The sequence below is a fragment of the Vidua macroura genome, chromosome 20, assembly GCF_024509145.1.
Source record: "Vidua macroura isolate BioBank_ID:100142 chromosome 20, ASM2450914v1, whole genome shotgun sequence".
In the NCBI taxonomy this organism is placed as follows: Eukaryota; Metazoa; Chordata; class Aves; order Passeriformes; family Viduidae; genus Vidua; species Vidua macroura.
In genome coordinates, this window is record NC_071590.1 from 5704165 (window position 1) to 5722901 (window position 18737).

The following is an 18737-nucleotide window of genomic DNA, read 5'->3' on the forward strand; positions in this document are numbered from 1 at the left end:
CTGTGTCTGTGTTCAATCACTTGGTGATTGTGTAGCAGCAGAGGAACTGGCACGAGGAGCTGCTGCAGGTGCAGCACTGGGAAGCCAAACTCTGCACACATTCCAAGGCTGTCTTAAAAATGGAGACATCCCTTTGGATCCCTTATCTCCGGGAAGCTTTAACAGTTCTGTAAGCTCAGTATTGGAGAAAGTTCTTGTCAGTTGAACCTCTCCTGATCAGAGCCCAGCCTGAACCTGCCATGGTGATCAGCAAAAAGCAGTTTTGGTTTAGCAACTCCCTCAAGGTTTTCAGCCCCTGCCTGGTATCACTGCTCTCCCAGCTTTTCAGATTCTCACCAAATCCCTCTCTTCTTCTGTTGCAGTTTTGGACACTGATGATCAAACTGGTGAGTGAGATCCTTAATCATGGAGTTGTTTATTGGGAAAAACCCTCCAAGATCCAGTCCAACCAGCACTGCCAAGGCCACCCCTAAACCATGTCCCCAGATGCCACATCTGCATGGCTGTTAAATCCCCCACTTCCTGCCAGGGTTGTTTATGCCACCACTGCCCTGAGCAGCCTTTTCCAGAGCTTGACAGCCCTTTTGCAAATGGATATCAGGAAAAATTTCTATCTAAACTTCCCTGGCACAACTTGAGGTCATTCCCTCTTGTGCCGTTACTTGGGAAGAGATCCATGTTGCTTCATTTGCCTCATCATTTGGAATCTCAGTGGTATTTGTTTCCATCTCACAGAAATTACTGTGTAAAAGCTAAAACTTCTGCTCCTTGCCAGCTGACGGAGCAGCCCCAAGGAGAATTCCTTTGCACACCTTGTCCCTTGGGGAATCCCTTCAGCAGAGCCAACTGGGATTGCACAAACCCGCCACACCTCCCTTTGTCTGACCCCCGCGTGCTCTCCTGTCCCCTCAGGTGGTGCTGGGCCCCCCAGCACCGAGGACAACCTGTGCAGGATCTGCATGGATGCTCCCATCGACTGTGTGCTGCTGGAGTGCGGGCACATGGTGACGTGCACCAAGTGCGGGAAGCGCATGAGCGAGTGCCCCATCTGCCGCCAGTACGTGATCAGGGCCGTGCACGTCTTCAGGACATAGAGGTGCCTCTGGGCTCAGGGCTGCTGTGCCTTAAAGCCTCAGTGCTCTTAGGGAAAGGGCCAACATCCCTGCCAACAGCTCCCCTGGAGATCAGCATGGACTCTGCTGCAGGAGAGGCAAGGAGGAAGCCTGGGGAAAGCGCTCTGCTCAAGCCATGCCCGACTCTGCTCATCCCACCATCGTGCTTTACACCACAGTGCCTGGACTCCTTGGAGCTCATTGCCAGCAATCATTAACCACCTCCATCCTAGGAAAACGTGAGGACAGATGGATGCCCAGCTTTCCACCAGGAAGATCCGCTCCAGAGGCTTTGTATTTTCCTCCGAATAATAAAAGTGAACTGGGGTCTCAAAAAGTGTCCTTTGTTTTGCTGCTCAGGCTACGCCCAGCAACAACTTGATTTTCAAAGATTAAAATGTCACTGTGCTTGTTAATTTTATTTTTTAATTTAATGTAAAATCGTTATGCTTGCAGGACAGGCAGACCATCCCTGCTTTCCCCAATTCTAGCCTAGTGCAATTGTGGAAAAATGTGTAATTTTATATCAAGGTTGTCTTTGTATTATTGAAAACTGTTGGGGAGGGAGGCTGGGAAGGCTCAGCCTTTCCCTGTGTGCTGGGTTTTTGTTTCTGTGCCAGAGAGAGGGTTCTGGTTTGATTTTGTCAACTTTGACTCCACAGCACGTGCCAGAGGTGGGGCTCAAACTGAACTGCCCTCACTTGCTGAGGGAGCTACAAATCCAAGGCTTGAGTCTTCCCCAGGGTTTAGTGAGGAAACCACAAAACTGCAGAGTAGTGAGGACTCCACTGCTACACAATCATATTTAAGTACAGGTGACTGTCTTTTTTTAGAAGGGAATCATGGAAGAAAGCCTTCGTGTCCCTTGGATCCAGGAGCAATCTCCACTGCAGATCAGCTTGCCCATCCTCCCCAGGGCTCAGTTTTACAGTTCTGTTACCTTCCACTGCTTGTCAAAAGCAGTTTTGTCCTTTCTGCTGGTGAGGGTGGGGAGAGAGGCTGTGTCCTGATCCCTGACAGCTCTCCTGGGCAGTGTTCAGCTGGAAGAGATTTGCTAGAGCAGTCTGGCAGTTCTTGCTGGAGGTGATTGTAACTGGTGTATTTTCTCCTCAGTGGCCTGCAGGCATCCAGGGCTTCAGGACTGACTTCAGCATCCTGCTGCCCTCAGTGCCCACGAGCAGGGGACTGTGCCCTCACTGCAGGGCAGCTGAGGCTGAGCCCCTCTGTGCAGAGCTGTCCTGGCTGCTCTGGGGACAGGGGATGGCTCCGTGTTCCAGCCTGGCTGCCAGCAGAGAACAGCACAAACCCAGGGGGGCTCTGCAGAGACTCCCCTCAGCTCCTGGGGCACTGAAGTGCAGCTGCAGGGACAGCACCAGAGCTCCTGAGCAGTGGCAATGATGCCAACAGCACATGCACCTGGTGTGCTCTGCACAGGGCAGTTCCAGGAGCTGCAGCCAGTGCAGGGACTTTGCTCTGGGCACTGCAGCCAAAACAGCACCTGGGATGAGAAATCCATGGCTCAGGAGGCAGCAGGAGAGAGCCAGGGATTTCTCACTGAGGTGCTCCCAGAACTCCACACATTGACTGAACTCAGCATGCCGAGTTCTACCTCTGTCCCAGGTCAGGCTGTTCTGTAATCTCTGACTTAAGATCCAGCATGAGAACAAACTGAACAAGTCAGTGCACCACGACAGAGAAAAGGGCAAGTAAGAAGTGACTGTTTGCTCTGGAGAGAGCACAGGGACCTCGAAGAGCTGCAGGAATAAACAACAGCCTCATTTAGCAAATCCACTGTGAAAATTCATGTTGTCATGTTTTTCAGTGAACTCAGGGCTGGGGGAATTTAGCAGGATGATTCCCCTATGGATAGATGTACTTTTCCTTGTAGAAGGTAGGCTTAATTTTCTACAGCAATTAAATCAAGCTGCAGATCAATGCCTGAAATTTTAGGGATGAGAAGATCCACCCACCCTGTGACTTCAAAATGTGCTTTGTGAAGGGAGGACTCTTGTTTCCCCTGTAAAAATGGAATCTCTACTTATGGATATGAGTGAGTTGTTTTTAAAGGAAAATCAAAACCTGGAGGAAACTGATTAATGATCCAAAGGAATATAATGGTCTGAACTAATAAAGTAAATGGAAATATTTATGTGCTTTATGTACACTGTACATTGTTTAAAGATTTTAAAACTTAATATTCTACTTGAAAGGGCATGTTATTCACTATTAAATTCTCTGGTACTATGACAGTTCAACTTACTAGTTTTGGTACAGAAGTTTGGTTTATAATTTTATAATAAAGTTGAATTGTGTTTAGTTAACTTTGCTTCTGACTCTGTTACAAGCAGAGATCCTACAGCTACTGCTGAACCTCAGCCAGAAATTGGGATCCCAGGTGCTGAAATGCTGTTAGTTGAGGGGGGGGTACAGAAGAGGTGGAGGGGAAAAAAATTACCTGACAACACCAATGACCTTGGCACCACAGCCAAGAGTCCCATGGAGCTGCTGCTCTGTTTTCCTGAACAGGAAGAGAAGAACCTTTGGAAATTAAGTCCTGACAGCAAAGGAGAAGCTGCTTCAGTTTTATTTATCTATAAAAATACCCAAACTTTAAAAACCCAAGGAGACTAAACCAGCACCTGGATAAGGGCGGTGGTCTACAGTATGGGCAGGAAAATGGGATTCAGCAGTGACATTTCTTCAGAGAACTTTTTAAATTCATTCCGTAGGGCTGCTGTGGATCTTTGTAACTACTCCTGAGGGCACTTCCTGCCTAGCCACGTCTCCATGGAAGGATCTCCCCGTTCCCTCCACCTCCCTATTCCCAGCTGTTCTGTGCCAGCACTGCCCCCTGTGCTAGCACGGGGCCACCAGCCTGCGCTTCCGGATGCACTCCCAGATCCACCTGGGAGTCACCCGCTGGGCCCCGGGGTTGTCATCAATGTCCCCAATCACGTGGGTGGCCGAGGCCGTGTCCAACTCTGCCACCAGGTCCCCGTCGAAGGCGATGAAGTAGCGGCGGATTCGGTCAAAGTCCTTCACGGAGGGCGCCAGGTAGAGCTTCACCCCCGTGAAAATGTCCAGCAGCGGCTGCTGAGGGGGGAAGGAGAAACAGCTTGGGCAAAGCATTCCTTGGAATGGAAGTGAACAGACCACAACTGCCCCAGCCTCCCCCCACCCTCCTGTGGGTGCTGGCTGTACCTTCTTCCCGTTGTCCTCCATCTCAGATGCTTTTCTCTTCTCCCCTCGTTTCTCCTCGGATTTTTGAGGTGATCCAATGATTCCTTCGCTGTCTAAAAACAAAAATTTGGCTCGTGCGTGTGCTCTGTCCAGATACTGGTTGTGTATTAATGTTGGGGGAAAGAGTAAAGAGCAGAGGGGAAAAGTTTCCTCCCCTCTTTCTGGAAAATCCATGAATTACTGTTCCTAGTGAGACGCATTTTTGTACTGGCAATGGTGTGGGGCAGCCTCCTGCCCCATTCCCAGGCTGCTGCTGCCACCTGCCCTCCATGCTGTCACCACTCTGGCCTCTGTGAAACTGCTCAACAATCTGCTTCATGTTCCAGCTCAATTCACCAGCAAATCACCTCCAGCCTCCACCTCCCTTTATCCACATGAATTCCATCCAAATCAAATTAAATACTGGCTCATGGCCAACAATCTCTAACCAAAGGGATGTGACCTGCAGAGATGGCAGCAGTGAACACCAACCTGAACAGCATCATCAGAGCTGTTTCCATCCCTCTTTTCCCAATCCCAGGACATCTCAGAGCTGTGGCTACTAAATTCATACAGGGCCAAACCAAGGATCTGAACAGCTTTGACCATTAACCCTGAGATCCACGTGAAAGGTGGGACCATCAAGTCTCTGACAGAAGGCAAGGACCCAGAGCCAGCCTGCCCCAAGCACAGAGGACTCTTCCTGAAAGCACCATCATCTTACCTTCTGCCTTCTGGGCTTTTGCAGGTGACTTGCTTGGGGGACTCTTAATACTGCTGTGAGGTGTGGAAGACCTGGAATTCCCATCATTCTCTCCACTGCTGCCAGCTGTGGACTCATCTTCCTCCCCAGCTGTAACACTGAAATCAGCCTTCTCCTTGGAGAGCTGGTACAGCTCCTGCCCAGAGAAACAGCACTGATCATGTCTGACACTGGACACGAGCTGTGATGCACAGACTGCTCTGGTGTTCTCCTCCCTGAAGTGTTTGCTCAAAAGCCTTTTTTCTTCCTGCACCTCTCTGTAGTCATTTTGCTGTCACCTCTGTCCCAGCTCCCTGCATTCCACCCCTCTCCTGGCATTAAGGGAAGCCACACAGGGAGGAGCAAAAGCCACATCCACATCATTTGCAACAGAGCAAGAGCCTGAAGGATGAGCAGTGCCCAGTGCTCACTGTGGGAAGGACCCATCTGCTGTTGAGGGGTCTGTTCCTCTCTCCTCCCCACAGGGATCCTGGCAGGCCCTGGGGGCTGTATCACTCCTGCTTTCCATGGCACAGCAGCCCTGGCAGCTGCTGCCAGCCCCAAACTGCAGCAGCTCCCTCGAGCACAGAGCTCCCCAGCTCTCCCACTGCCAGGGCTGGCACTGGGGTGGCTGCAGCCCAGGGGTCCTGGCTGGTGCCACTTGGCCCGTGCCCCAGGATACCCACAGGCAGTTCCCAAATGCCTCTGCCAATCTCAGCAAGTGATGGGAAACTGAGTGAGCATGAAGAGAACAAAGGTCTGCCCAAGGAGGTGGTGGAGTCACTGTCCTTGGACGTGTTTAAAAACAGCCTGGACGTGGCACTCAGTGCCATGGTTTAGTTGCTGAGGAGGTGTTAGGTCACAGGTTGGACTTGATATCTCAAAAGGTCTTTTCCAACCGAGTTCATTCTGTGATTCTGTGGTCACCTCTGAGGAAGGCAATTCCTCACCCTGCCACAAGAGCTGATGGAACCAACTGCCCGCAGAGACTTCTCTGACAGGGCACAACAGCTCAAAGGACCAACAACCCAGCCCGAGCCTGGCACGAAGGGAGAACAGAAGGTGCCATGACAGGCAGCAGGTGCCTTCAGTGCATGCTGTGATTTGTCTGAAGCTCAGCCTGGTGCCAGAAGCCGCAGGGCCCCGTGCTGCCCCACCTTGAGCTGCTGCAGGTTGGTGGCTGTCTGCCAGTCCTTGTCGTCGCGGATGCGGGTGCAGCGCGGGAAGCGGATGGAGATCCCGTCCGCAGTGTGCGCCTCGGCCTTGGAGAACTCGGCCCCCGTGATCTCCCACACCGGGGCTTTCTAAACACACGGGGAGGAAGCCACGTCACACCCCTGAGCTCTCTCAGGAGCCAGCTCAAAGTGTCTCACCCTCCCTCGCTCTCCACCCCAGCACAGCTCCATATACACAAAGTGACCTTGCTGGTCACCTTCATTATTAAAACCTACTTTTTCTCTAAGCCAGAGATCCTTCACTAACACAAAATGCCAATTTCTAAGTGACACCTTCTCCTTCAGGCATACAGAGCATACTGACACACTCCCTACAACAACAGCAACCTGTGGGTTGCAGCTGTGTTTCAACCCTTTTAAGTCAGATTTCTCATATCTCAAATTTAAAGCAAGCTCACTTCTGGAAGGGATTTAATGCACAAGAATATTTCCCAAAACTGCTGCAGGTGTGATTTCTTCATGAAGCTCTTAGCCTCAAATGCACCTGCAAGATTGAGAGATAAAAACTTGTGCTTAATTTCCCATTCCAAGTATGAAGATTTATTTTGTAACAGAGACAACTTCTAAGTTGTCCTTCTAAAGGATTTATAGAAGATTGCAAATAAGGGCTGGGAAATGTTATATGATTATGAGAGCACTTACCTTTGGATCTGGGACAATGAAGTCTGGGTAGTAGATTTTGTTAATTTTTAGCCACCTTGGAATTTTACTTGGATCCTATTAATTAAAAGCACAGAATTCAAATCACTGACACTTATCATCATATACAAACCTCATTCTACAGCAGAAGCTTCTGAAACACAACCTAGAAGTAGATCAGCATAGAGGTATTACATTGCCTTTGCATGGATGGAACTTGCACTGATCTGCAGCCATTTCTCTCATCTAGAAAATCACAAGTATTGCCTGAAACACAGCCCTCAATTTCTGTCATTTTGTGTGTGAAACAAGAGCAGTTGATCCAATTGTGATTCATGTAAAACTACCCTTTTTTAAAAAAGATTCTACAACCTCAATGCAAATGGCCTTCAGGATGTCAAGGTGATATTAAAATTCAGCTCTCTGTTTATTTGTCCAGCCTTGAAAAGCAAGATAAATCACTGACAGAAATCTTAACTCCAACCCCAGGTTATGGAGCCACCAGACCAGAACCTGACCGAGCATTTCCCTCCCACAGCCCCATCTAGTGACTGCCTGTGCCAATCACAACGTGCCCAAAAATCCAGATTAAAAATTGCTATCTTCCCAACAAAACCTTGTCCTAGCAGGAAACAGATAGTGCCTGGCTTCCCACTCACTGTCTGGGTACAGATGCCAGGCAGTGCCTCCTCCAGGAGCTGGCTGCTCTGACACCTCACTTGTGTCATGTGGTTGATAAGCTTTAACTCTGATTCATTCCTGGCAGGGCACTTCCACCCTGCAGTGAAGCAGCACCTCAAGGGCAGCTGAGCCCTTGGCTGAGCATCCCTGGGCTCCCCCCTCTCACCTTGCTGATCTTCACCATGTCCAGCTCTGTCTGCAGACGTGCCAGGGTGGCATCATCGTGGCCACCAGAGCACTTGGTCACCGTGCACCACTTCTCACTCTTGGGGTCGTAGCAGCCCATGAGGAAGATGGACATCATCCCACCTGCACAGGGACAGCAGGGTTCACACCTTGCACAGGACAAGCCACAGCTTTTCTGAGCCAAAACCCTTTTGTATCTTTGGGAGTCAAAGGGGCCTGGGCTTGTGATGGTTGCAGGGCCACTCACAAAGCTGAACAGAGCCCTGCACTGTGCAACAGCCCAGCCCAGCAGCTCCAGCTCTGCTGTGCCAAGCAGCCCACAGCAAGGACACAATGGGCTGCAGCAGGTAACCACTGCTCCAGCCACCCTCATTCTGGAGGCCTGGAACAGGAAAACCTTGTGAGTTCCTGACTTAAGCCAACTCCAGACCTACCTTTACTGCCTTGTCCATAGAAAGCCCCCAGCACCACCAGGTCAGCAGTGTCAGCCATTGCCCCCTCGTTGAGATAATCCTTCTTCACCTTCAGCCAGTGGCGTTTCCCTGGCTCATAATTACCCTGTGCAAAGGAAGGCAGAGCCCCCTCAGAGAGATCCCCTGGTGGGCAGCAGCTCCTCAGACAGCCCTGGCCTTTATCCAGCTCAGCAGCTCCTGAGCACAGCAGGAGGAGCAGCTTGGACTGGATGTCAGCATTGAGAGGAACCCAGAGATGTTTCTAGAATGCTCAGTGTGTGATTCTGCCTCAGAGCTGACTCTGTTGTCATTCCCAAACTCCCAGCTGACAGCAGTACAGAGTGAAGGGGAACTTGCCTTTATATCCTTCAGCACCAGCCCTTCCAGCCCCTCCCGGATGACCCGGGTGATCATGTCTGCCAGATCTGAAGCTTTCTGCAAAGGAGAGGGATCATGGTTAGCTCAGGACTGTAAAAAGGGATGAGCTCTTCAGGCTTTGTGTTTGGAGCAGTGGTGCACTAAACCCAGAGCAACTGCACAGAGAGGAAGAGGTACTTTCACAATAGTTTTCCAAAAGGGATCCTGTACATGTTCTCTTTGCTGCACACCCAGTGACTAAGCTGGGAATATGTCCCCAGAAGAGAAGGTTTGTCTGGTTAAAAAATTCCCCTCAGAGACGTGGCTGTCCCACTGGCTGTGTCCCAGTATGTCCCAGGTCAGATTTGCTCAGCCAGCAGTGCCTGCTTCCTTCTCCATCCAACTGCCTTGGGATCTAAGAACCTTCTGCCCAAAATGTCCAAGCATTCTCCACCAAAGCCAAGGTGCCACAGAAATCAGCAGCAATGGGGAAAAATAATGGGACAACAGGTTGTGCATAATCTAAGGAAAATCCCAGCATGCTGCTGCCTAAATGTAAGTTTTAGCAGCCAGGATGTCTCAAGGCTATGTGGCACTTGAAGCTGCCAGTTTGGGAAGTGGCACAGTCTGGCTCCCTTCAATCAGGCTGCAGTTGCAGCTCTGCACTGCACAGTACACTCCGAGTGGCAGCAGGATTGAACTCCTCCTAACAGGGTCAGAGTGGCAGTGGCTACAAAATCATTAACAAGCCATAAAACCTGAGGTATGCAAGTTAAGATTATACCGAAGGGGTTGGGGCCAGGAAAAGATGGGCCAATACTGGCTCAAGAAGTCTTGCACACCGAGCAGAAGGAGAACCATTTTGCCAGGGTCAATTTGCAGAGTTAATCATAAAAAAGCCAAGTGCTGGAGGAGCAGGGTGAGGGTTGTAGGGGCACACTGGACTCACTGTGACATGTTTCATCTCTGAGAACAGGATCCTGTTGGGGATCTCCACCATGTTGTCGTGGAGGAACTTGCGCCGTTCACACAGGGGCCTAGAGCAGGGCATGGACAGTGAGGGACAAGCAGCAATCCCAACAGAAACACTGAAAACACATTAAATCATTCATCCTAGAGAGCTCCAGAGAGGACAACTAGTTCTTACTTTCCTCCAGGAAGTGATAGAATGGCAATTCCAATGCTAACAGAGGATGTGAGATGAGCAGCTGAGATGCAGCTAATCCCAGTGTTTTGGAGAGCAAGAGGAGCTCCAGAGAAAAACTCCTTGGCACAGCAAGGTCCCTCCCATGCTGCTCTGATTTCCCAGTGAGTGGCCAGTCTGACAGCCCAGCTGAACTGGTCTGTCTGCATTCGTGGGGTTTTCCAGCCAGTTCATCCCAGGAAACCAGCCCAGCCACTCTCCCCTGGCAGCCACACCTGTCCATCAGGCTGATGTCATTGAAGTAGATGCAGTCAAACACAAACAGGCAAACGTTGGCATCCTGGAAAGCAGCTTTCTGAAATACAATTAACAGGATTCTGTAGTCACAGCAAATAGTTTCAGCAAAGTAATAAAAGGATGGATTTTTATCTCTGTAATATTTTAGGTATGAGAAGCTTATGCCTCTTCTAAAAGAAGCATTCAGAGAATTAAGATTTTACACTGAATGTGTCCAAGCACAAGCTAAGAACATAAAAAATATTCATTTCCTAGGAATGGAAAATAATGCTAAAAATATTAATGGTTTTGGGCAATGCAACATCTGTCAGTACTGCTGCAAAAAACCCACCACATTTCTATAGACAGCAGATTAATGGCTACTTTTAACTTAAGCACTTATAGATTCATTTTCATTTTCCTGTCCTTTTCCTCACCCCCATTCAGTCTAGACACAAGCAGTACATAACATTTGCATGGAATAATCTCTGCATCCCTGTGGTCTCCCAGGCTGCCATACATTGCTCAAGCCATGAGAAACAATGACAGAATTGCAAGATTTTCCAAAGATTTTTTTCAGTATTAATGTAATATTATTTTAAAATTAGTATTTTAATATTGGTACCCTGAAATTAAGTTCTGTTAATGTCCTGCCAGTGACCAGTTTAATATCAAATCTACTGTATTACAGCAGTAGCTTTTCAATATCAGCCTTCTCAATAATCTTATTTTTTCCCCCAGATGCTCTAACAAGCATCAGAGCTCTGAAATTATCCTGTGATAACAGACTGTGTTTAAGTCAGCAGAGTAATAGCCTCCAAACACAAAAACAATTTTATTTCATTTTTTTTACCTTGTGCACACCAAGAGTCCCAAAAGGAAGTGGCTTGCCAGTTTTATTGTCAATCAGGAGAACTTCTGAATCCAGAATCATACTTTGTCCACCAGGGAAAGCCTGGGGGATGAAATCCTTAAAATGGGCTACCTTGAGAAAAGAAAAAAAAAAAAAACCAAAAGAAAAATAACTGGCTGAAGAGAGAGATTCACTCCAATGCAGGTGTTTTCTCCACAAGTATGAGGCACATGTGGCACATCTGCACTTCTACGGTACCCACAGCAGTTTACAAATAGAAAAATGAGGCTTTAATAAACAGAACCAAGTCACCCAACTGGCACCAAGGCTCCCAAAATGCAGTGCATAGAGAGGATTCTACAGCAGCCAGATGAGATTTAATTTCAAGCTCTTAACGTGCACCAGAATGAAATGATTACGGTTTTAAGTGTTGCTTTTCCACATTCTACACATCATTATCAATTAGGAATGAGAAGGAAACTATAGAAGCAAACTATTGGGAATGCAGTGGAGGAGCTGGCACAAGGGGTGAGGCAGTGCCCAGGTGCTTACTTTGTGGGGGAGCACAGGCTTGAGGCTCCTGCTGAAGTAGCTGAAGTGATCCCCGTTCTTGTGCACCTGCACGCGCTCGCCGTCGTACTTGATCTCGGCGTACATCCCGTTGGGACACTTCTTCATGGCGTACTCGATGGACTTGCAGGCCTCAGCCTGGGGGGAGAGGGGCCAAAACCCAGGTGACACGTGGAAAATAAAGCTACTCTTACCTAAGTTCATGAATGAGCTACAATGAATCCTCTTGTAGAGCTTTTTGTCCAGAACATCTGTTAGCGAGTCCAAGTTTTCCTTAATTATTCACTTACTAATATCTGCATATGCCCAGATAATTACAGCTTTTCAGTGCTTATCCCCTCCAAATGCTTTAAAACGTGCACTGTGCCTTCTGTAGGAGTGTGCTCAGCCCAGAAGTAAATATTTAACTCTGCTTTGTTCACACAAAAAGCCAGACTTATTTGAATCTCTAATCCACTGGAAAGCTTACACTCTTTCCAGAGAAAGGATCAACTTCTGCAATGACAGCAAACAAATACAAAAGACTGAGAGCAAGGCAAGGTTTTAGCTTGGCAGTGGTGCAGGTACTGAGTTTATCAAACTGGTGGTAGGAGATGCTTTCTAAACTGGCATTAAACAACACTGAGCCCTGCAGAGCCAGCCCACACCGCACAGCCACTGCCCTGGCTCCTGACCCTTCCAGGTGAGGGTCTCTGCTCCGTGCCTGGCTGCCAGGAGGGGCCCAACCTACCAGCATGGGCTGCACTGGGGTCATGAGTGAGGCCTGCACGCTCAGGGTCCTCTTCAGCCCCGGCACCTTCTCTGCCTCCTGCTGGTTCTGCAGCACCCGCTCCACCACGTCCTGCAGGTTCCGCGAGGCCTTGAACGCCTCGTAGGCGTTGGGATCCAGAGCGTCCAACCTGCAGCGCGTGGGGAGAGGGGGAACACTGATCAGCCTCAGGGCTGCTGCTGCTGCTGCTGCCTCAGGTCATGAGCACTGCTGGGTTTGTGTCACTTACACGTGCTTTGCTCCAGCATTCATTTTCAAGTCATGTTTAATTAGCCTGATGATGCACTTCAGGTCGTTGCCTGTACACCTGAAGAAGAGAAGATTCAGCAAAGGTGTCAGCTGAACTTTCCAGCTGAAAAGAAGAAACTCATCCAGGTGTCTTTATAAAAAAGCCCTCCCTTTGCAGACGGTTTAACCAATCATGTTAACAGTGACACCTCAGAGACACAAGGGAATATCCAAAAAGCTTTCCAGCGTCTTGATGCCAACATTAACTCAGCCTCAGTGTTGATGTACCTTGCAAAATTTACTTAATTAATGCATCAAGAGTAACTGATTGGAAAATCCTCAGGCTCAGATCAACACAAACTGAGCCAGACCAAAAATCTTTGTGTAAATTACTTGAAGGCTTTTTCCAAAATGCTTAAGAACAGCAACTTAATTAACAGCTAAGCACCATTAGGGTGTAATTGCAAATCACTTGTTTGACTGAAGTGTCCTGACAGGCAGTGACAAGTTCTCTAGCATGAACAAGAGCCATAAATGCTCTCCATTGCTGTCAAGGTGTCTCAATCACACCACTAACAGCAGCTTACAGATGCTAATTAAGTTCAGTGGTGGCTCATGATTAATTTTTCACCTACTCCAGCTTGTAGAGAACCACTCCAGTGTTTGGGCAAACATTCAGAGGCTGATTCCTTCCCTCACCTGCGACTGATCTGCTGCAGGACACTCTGCTGGTCATCCTCCTTGGTGAGCTTGGACAGCTGGATGAGGAACTCATCGACCTCCTGGATGGTCAGGAGGCTCTTGGCTGCTGGAGGACAGGTCTTGCTCTGCTCGAAGAAGATCCGTATGGTCTCAGAAACATCTCCCTGTCTCCAAAAAGAACACCGGGGTGTGGATGAGAGACATGGCCAGAGAATGGGGGGGCCACTGGGGATTCTGCATGGTTCCAGTGAGGATTAAGGATAGGAGTGATGCTGGGATTGCATGAAGAAACCAGAATCAAACACTTAAGGAAGCTGCCACGACACATAAAGCTGCTCAGCTGTTTAATTTGCCAAGAAAGGTAATTAAGAGTACCAGCACCATCTCATGGCTCTATTTTTCACTGCTGCAGCAGCATAGACCCTTTATTTCCTCAGGATGAGTCCACTTGTAAATCCAAGGACGTGGGACAGGCTAGTGATGTCACTAGAAGGCACTAGAAAGCAGTACACAGCAAGGCAATGAACAGAGATTAAAGAATTACTTTTTTTAATCTAATTCACCCCTTTTTTGCACCTTGCAGTGAATCAGAGGGTGCACAGTCAATCACCAGCTCCTGTGCACAGGGACTCAATGCACAACTGAGCACCTGCAATTGTAGCAGCTTAATTGTATTAACCACCTGCAGCTGCCAGTGACAGGTCTCTTAATTGAATCCCAGGTTTTGATATGTGATGGTACAAAAAGAGTAATATAACTCAGTTCTGTAGCAATGTGCCAGACAAAGGAATTTAGACAAACAGATGCAGCCCACCTCGCCTAGATAATTTTAGTCTTGCTTTCTAAAGCTTTACCAGGTGAATTCTTATCCTGCTTTCCATTCAAACATGGTTTTCTACAGGTTCCAGATGGCAGAAAATGCTATGAAAACTGCTAAAGCCAAGGAAAACCAAAATAAATCACCAGCTCCCATCCTAACAGTCAAGCTAAGGAGTAAAAACCCTAAACCATTACAGAATTTCTGTAAGCAAACAGCTGAGCAGCACAAATTGAGAGCTGCTGTCTGCACTCACCTGCTCCAGGTCCCGGACCATTTCTTCCTGGTTGCAGTTAAAAATCCTGCTGAACAGCTTTACAATCTGCTTATCATTCAAGTTGTAAACTATTTTAATGACACCTGGTAACAGCATCTTAATGGTCAGGTATACATCACCATGGAAACCATCTGGGGAAAAAAAAGCACATTATAACAGCGAGGATTTATTTTCATGTCCAGGCTCTGGTTGGTTGTGTCCAAACCCACAGCTGGGATAAAATTCACTGTTGGGGCTTGGAATTCTTAGGGAAAATAGCCACAATTTGCCTCTAAATCTGACCTCAGCACTAAATTTGGCACCTACAACACCTGAACAAGACATTTTTGTCTGAATTTGCTATTTAGAGAGTTCACTTTATAAAGATTACCTCCACAGTTCAGAAATCACCACAGCACAAGGCCAGAACCACACAACAATCAGATTTGAATTTCCCCTTTCCTTTTGAGATCAGCCTTTGAAGCTGATTCTGAGAGAGCTGAGAATTCCCAGCTGGAGCCATACCTCCTGCAGATCCCTTCCTGAGGAAGTCCTGGATGATCTGAGTTTTCACATTGTAGCTTGGCTTTTCAGCCACCATGGCGCAGAGCTTGCGGAATTCCCGCAGCAGGCAGTCCTTGTGCTTGGGATCACACCTGGCTGCAGACAGGCTGGGCTTCTGGGCAGAGTTTGCAGGGGCATCTTCTGAATTCTTTGGCTTAGCTGCATCAAACACACCACAAGTTGTTTTTTCTTAAAGACATGGAGCAAATGTTGAAGTTACCTCTGCCTGGCAAGCTGGGAACGATCCCAGGGTGCTGGTGAAGCTTCAGAGCTAAAACTTATGACTTTTATAAAAACCTTCCAACTATTTTTACCCTTCACATCACACCAGAATTTCCTAGATCTTAATTATACCAGAAAAATATGGCTAAACCATGGTGAAAAATAATTTCTCCTTCCAGATGCCTCTGTTTTATCTATTTTTTTTTTTCTACTTTTGGCCTTCAAAGCAAGACATTTCTCTAAGGTAATTTCTAAAATTGGGAAATACATCCCCATCCTCTCCCAACACCAATCCCCTAAGGAGCTGATGTCTTTGGCTGTGTTGTGGCTCTGGGCTGTCTGGAGCTCCAGGTGGGTGTCAGGTCAGTCAGAGCTCACACATGGACTGTCCTGCTGGCAGCTGCTCCTCAGGACAAGTTTTCCTTTCCACGAACACAACTGAGAATCCCTCAGCAGTTTTTTCCACATTTTGAGCTCCACATGGGATAACTTTAGCCTACATCTTCAGTTTGCAATGAGCCAATGGATGCAGGGAGATGGAGTCAGCCTGACAATGTCAGTCATGGCAGAATCTTTGTTTCCTTGGGAAAACTGGAAATCCAAACATCTTTCAAGATGTTCTTTCAAGACTGACAGCCTAAGAAAGCACTGACAAACCAGAATTAAAACCCCCTAAGTAATCTATAGATAAAAACCTACCGATCTGAGCCAAGCTAAAACACCTCCTGATGTCAAGATTAAAAGAAATTAATTTCCCAGAACCAGTTTCTTCATTCTTACCACTGAATCCAGAGAACTTCTTTGGTGGATCTTTTGTGGTCAGCTGTCCTGTGGCAGTGAGTTTTGCCTGCACTATCACCTTTTTCTTTGGGGTACCTCCAGTCTTGGAATTGGCTTCTGGAAAGCAGAAAGGTTCAAAGAGGCAGTCAGGAATAATCTCATACATCCCCCACCATATTATGTAGCTTACAAAGCAAAAAGCCTTAAAAGAAATGGCAATTGGAAAAGGAAAAAAAATTGGTTTTTCAACTAACAAAAGTTAGAAGTTATTAAAGATCACAGAAAAATGTGGAAATGGAAAATAACTGATGCTTCCTCATGGGTTTTATTTTGCCTATGAATTAAATCACCTAGGCCTTGTCCACAACCAGTTGTGACAAATGAACTGAGGAGTGTCACTGCAGAATTGACCAATTCTTCCCTTTCCTACACAGCTGAGGCAGGGATTGGAGCAGCACCACACACTTTGTCCCTAAGCCACACAAAAATAAATCCATGAGGATTTCATGGCAAAGGCACAGCTGGGTGACAACCTCTGGCATAACTTGAAAATAAGGAGAAAAGTGACCCTGGCACTGCCTCGTGCCTCACCTGAGATGTACTTGTTGATTGTTTCTTTCTCCTCATCCTGCAGCTCTTCCCAACCCTCCAAATCTGTGATGTCTTCAATTTTCTTGGTGGTGGCCCGGGCCTTGTCCAGCTTCTCAAAGATGCACTTGACATGGTACCACTCCTTCATGTCCCCTCCGGACTCGGTGAAAGGATTGGGAACAATCTTCCCGATGCGCACCATCCCCTTCACGATCTTCTCCTTGCACTTCTTGCAGCCCGCGGTGCCTCGCTTGGCATAGTCCACGCAGTAGCGCTGCTCTGCCATGTCCCCCGCGGCCGCGCAGGCTGAGCGCAGCCAGCCGCCCAACAGCAGGGACACAGGGAACGCGCCGGCAGCACCGCGCTGCTTCGGGGGCGGCACAGGGACGGGCAGGAACAGCAGCTGGCACCAGCGCCCGGGGCTGGCTCCGGCAGAGCAGGAGAACGGCCTGGCCAAGGGGAGCTGCGTGCGAGGGCAGAACAGCGCCGTGCCCCTGCCGAGAGCGCGGGCAGCGTGTGACAGCGCCCCGCCGCCCGTGGGCATCCAGTCCGTGCTGAGGGTGCTGCGAGCGACACGGGGCACACTGAGCACCCTCTGCCCGCCGGCACCCCCTCGGCGGCCCCAGCCCTCAGCCCCCGGCCCGGCACCCGCTCCGCGGCGGCCTCCATCGCCCCCGCTCCGCTGCCCCGCACCCCGACCCCTCACGGCCCCCTCCTCGCTCCCAGGCCCTCTCCCGGCCCCGGCCTCGCCCCGAGGCCGCTTTCCCGCCCTGCCCGCCCCGGCCCGACCACCGGCTCCCGCCGCCGCCGCAGGCCCCAGGCCGCCCCTCCGCCGCTCACCGAGCTCCTCACGGTGCCGCCATCCCGTCCCCCGCCCCGTCCGGACCCCCGGGACGCCCCCAGCCCCTCAGGCCGGGGCCGCCGCCTCAGCCGCCGCCGGGACACGAGCGCGCCGGCCCGGCCTCCGTAGAGCCAAGCGCGCGCGCGCGCGGCGCGCAGGGCCCCGCCCCTTCCTGCCCGAACAGCGGCCGAGGGGCCGGGCGCGCGCAGGCCACGCCCCATCGGCCCGTCTAGCCCCGCCCCCATCACGCGCCGGGAGCGTTTTCCCGCCTCGGGCGCGGCTGAGGCGGCGCCGGCAGCGCGCCTGGGGCCAGGGAGAGTCCGCGCCCTGAGGCGACACCGGGATCGGATCCGTGCCCTGAGGCGATACCGGATCCGTGCCTGGGGCCAGGGAGGATTTGTGCCCTAGATTGGCACTGGGCCCCTGCCCTGAGGCCGTGGAGGATCTATGCCCTGGGACGGGACTAGGACCAGGACCAGAGGTGGCACCGGGTCCTCGCCCTGGGACAATGGAGAGTTCCCCCTCCATGAGGCGATGGAGGGACTGTGCCCTGCGCTGGCACCGGGTCACCCTGAGGTGGGGAAGGGTCTGTGCCGTAGGGTGGCACCGGGACAGCGCCCGGGCGATGGAGGGTTTGTGCCCTGCGGTAGCCCCTGCTCTGTGCCATGAGGCACTGGGGGTTCTGCACCCTGCGGCAATGGAGGGTCTCCGCCCTCAGGCAGTCCCAGGTCCGTGCCCTGAGGTGATGGTTCATCCCCACCACAGGGCTGATCACTGCAGCAGTGTCCCCTGCCCTGAGGTGATGATGAATTCCCGACCTCCTAAAGTTGGCTTTTCCAGAGCACTGCACCAAGCTGAGGCAGGTGTGAGGGGTGCCCTGTTCCTGGCTGAGGCACACTGGCTCTCCAAGAGTGCTGTGCTGCATTAAGACAGCTCTGAGGTGCTGATGGATCACCTGGCCATAGAAATGGTCCCTCCAAGAGTTCTAACACCGTGTTTGTGCACTGAGCCACTGCCTTATCCCCAGCCTCATGAAGCTGTCCCTTCAGGGGTGCTGTGCCATGTTGGTGCAGGTTTGAGATGCTGCCATGTCACCTGGACTCTCAGTACCTGCACAGGCCTGGAGCGCTGCCCTATAACCTCCTGAAATTGTCCTTTGCACTCTGTTTGTGGTGCTGCTGTACCACAAACTGCTCCTGAGAACAGCCCTTCATCCCAGGACAGGTAAACACACACCTGCAGCCCAGCTGTTGGCTCTCTGCTGGGGGCAGCCACCCCTGTTCCTCTGATGGAAGTGCTGTTGTGCTGTGCCAGGAGGCTGCTGGGGAGGCTGGAATGGATGCAGTACACGGCTCCACTGGATTCCTGCCTTCATCCATGGAAAGGATGCTGTGTGGGTTGACATGGCCAAGTCTCTGACCTGCTTTGCTGTACCTTAAAGGCAGAATATGAGACATAAGGTACAGAATTTGCTTCCCCAGCCACATACCTGTCTTTTTGC

At 50.1% G+C, this 18737-nt stretch overlaps 2 protein-coding genes across 9 annotated transcripts in view; one reads left to right on the forward strand and one right to left on the reverse strand.

The window, feature by feature from the left end:
• The window catches only part of RFFL (ring finger and FYVE like domain containing E3 ubiquitin protein ligase), a 30017-nt gene extending 26584 nt beyond the window's left edge, over positions 1–3433 (forward strand). For all 7 annotated transcript variants that reach the window (XM_053995182.1, XM_053995177.1, XM_053995179.1 and 4 more), the window contains 2 exons: positions 363–386; positions 913–3433. In XM_053995182.1, coding sequence (XP_053851157.1) covers positions 363–386; positions 913–1094 — 206 coding nt within the window. In that variant the 3' untranslated portion in view covers positions 1095–3433. The remainder of the gene's footprint in view (positions 1–362; positions 387–912) is intronic.
• A 245-nt stretch (positions 3434–3678) lies between these two features.
• Positions 3679–16958, reverse strand: LIG3 (DNA ligase 3). Of its 2 annotated transcripts, none has more exons than XM_053995175.1 (19): positions 16396–16958; positions 15805–15921; positions 14764–14961; positions 14239–14390; positions 13163–13329; positions 12465–12542; positions 12197–12365; positions 11449–11604; positions 10897–11028; positions 10043–10122; positions 9573–9660; positions 8624–8701; positions 8249–8372; positions 7795–7937; positions 6951–7025; positions 6231–6377; positions 5056–5230; positions 4314–4405; positions 3679–4202 (listed from the first exon to the last, which is right to left on the reverse strand). In XM_053995175.1, the coding sequence occupies exons 1-19, from the start codon at positions 16937–16939 to the stop codon at positions 3969–3971; spliced, it is 2949 nt and encodes a 982-aa protein (XP_053851150.1). In that variant the 5' UTR covers positions 16940–16958; the 3' UTR covers positions 3679–3968. The 2 variants fall into 2 exon arrangements, with proteins under 2 accessions (XP_053851150.1, XP_053851149.1); XM_053995174.1 differs by having other exon boundaries at positions 3679–4205.
• Between the last annotated feature and the right edge of the window lie 1779 nt (positions 16959–18737).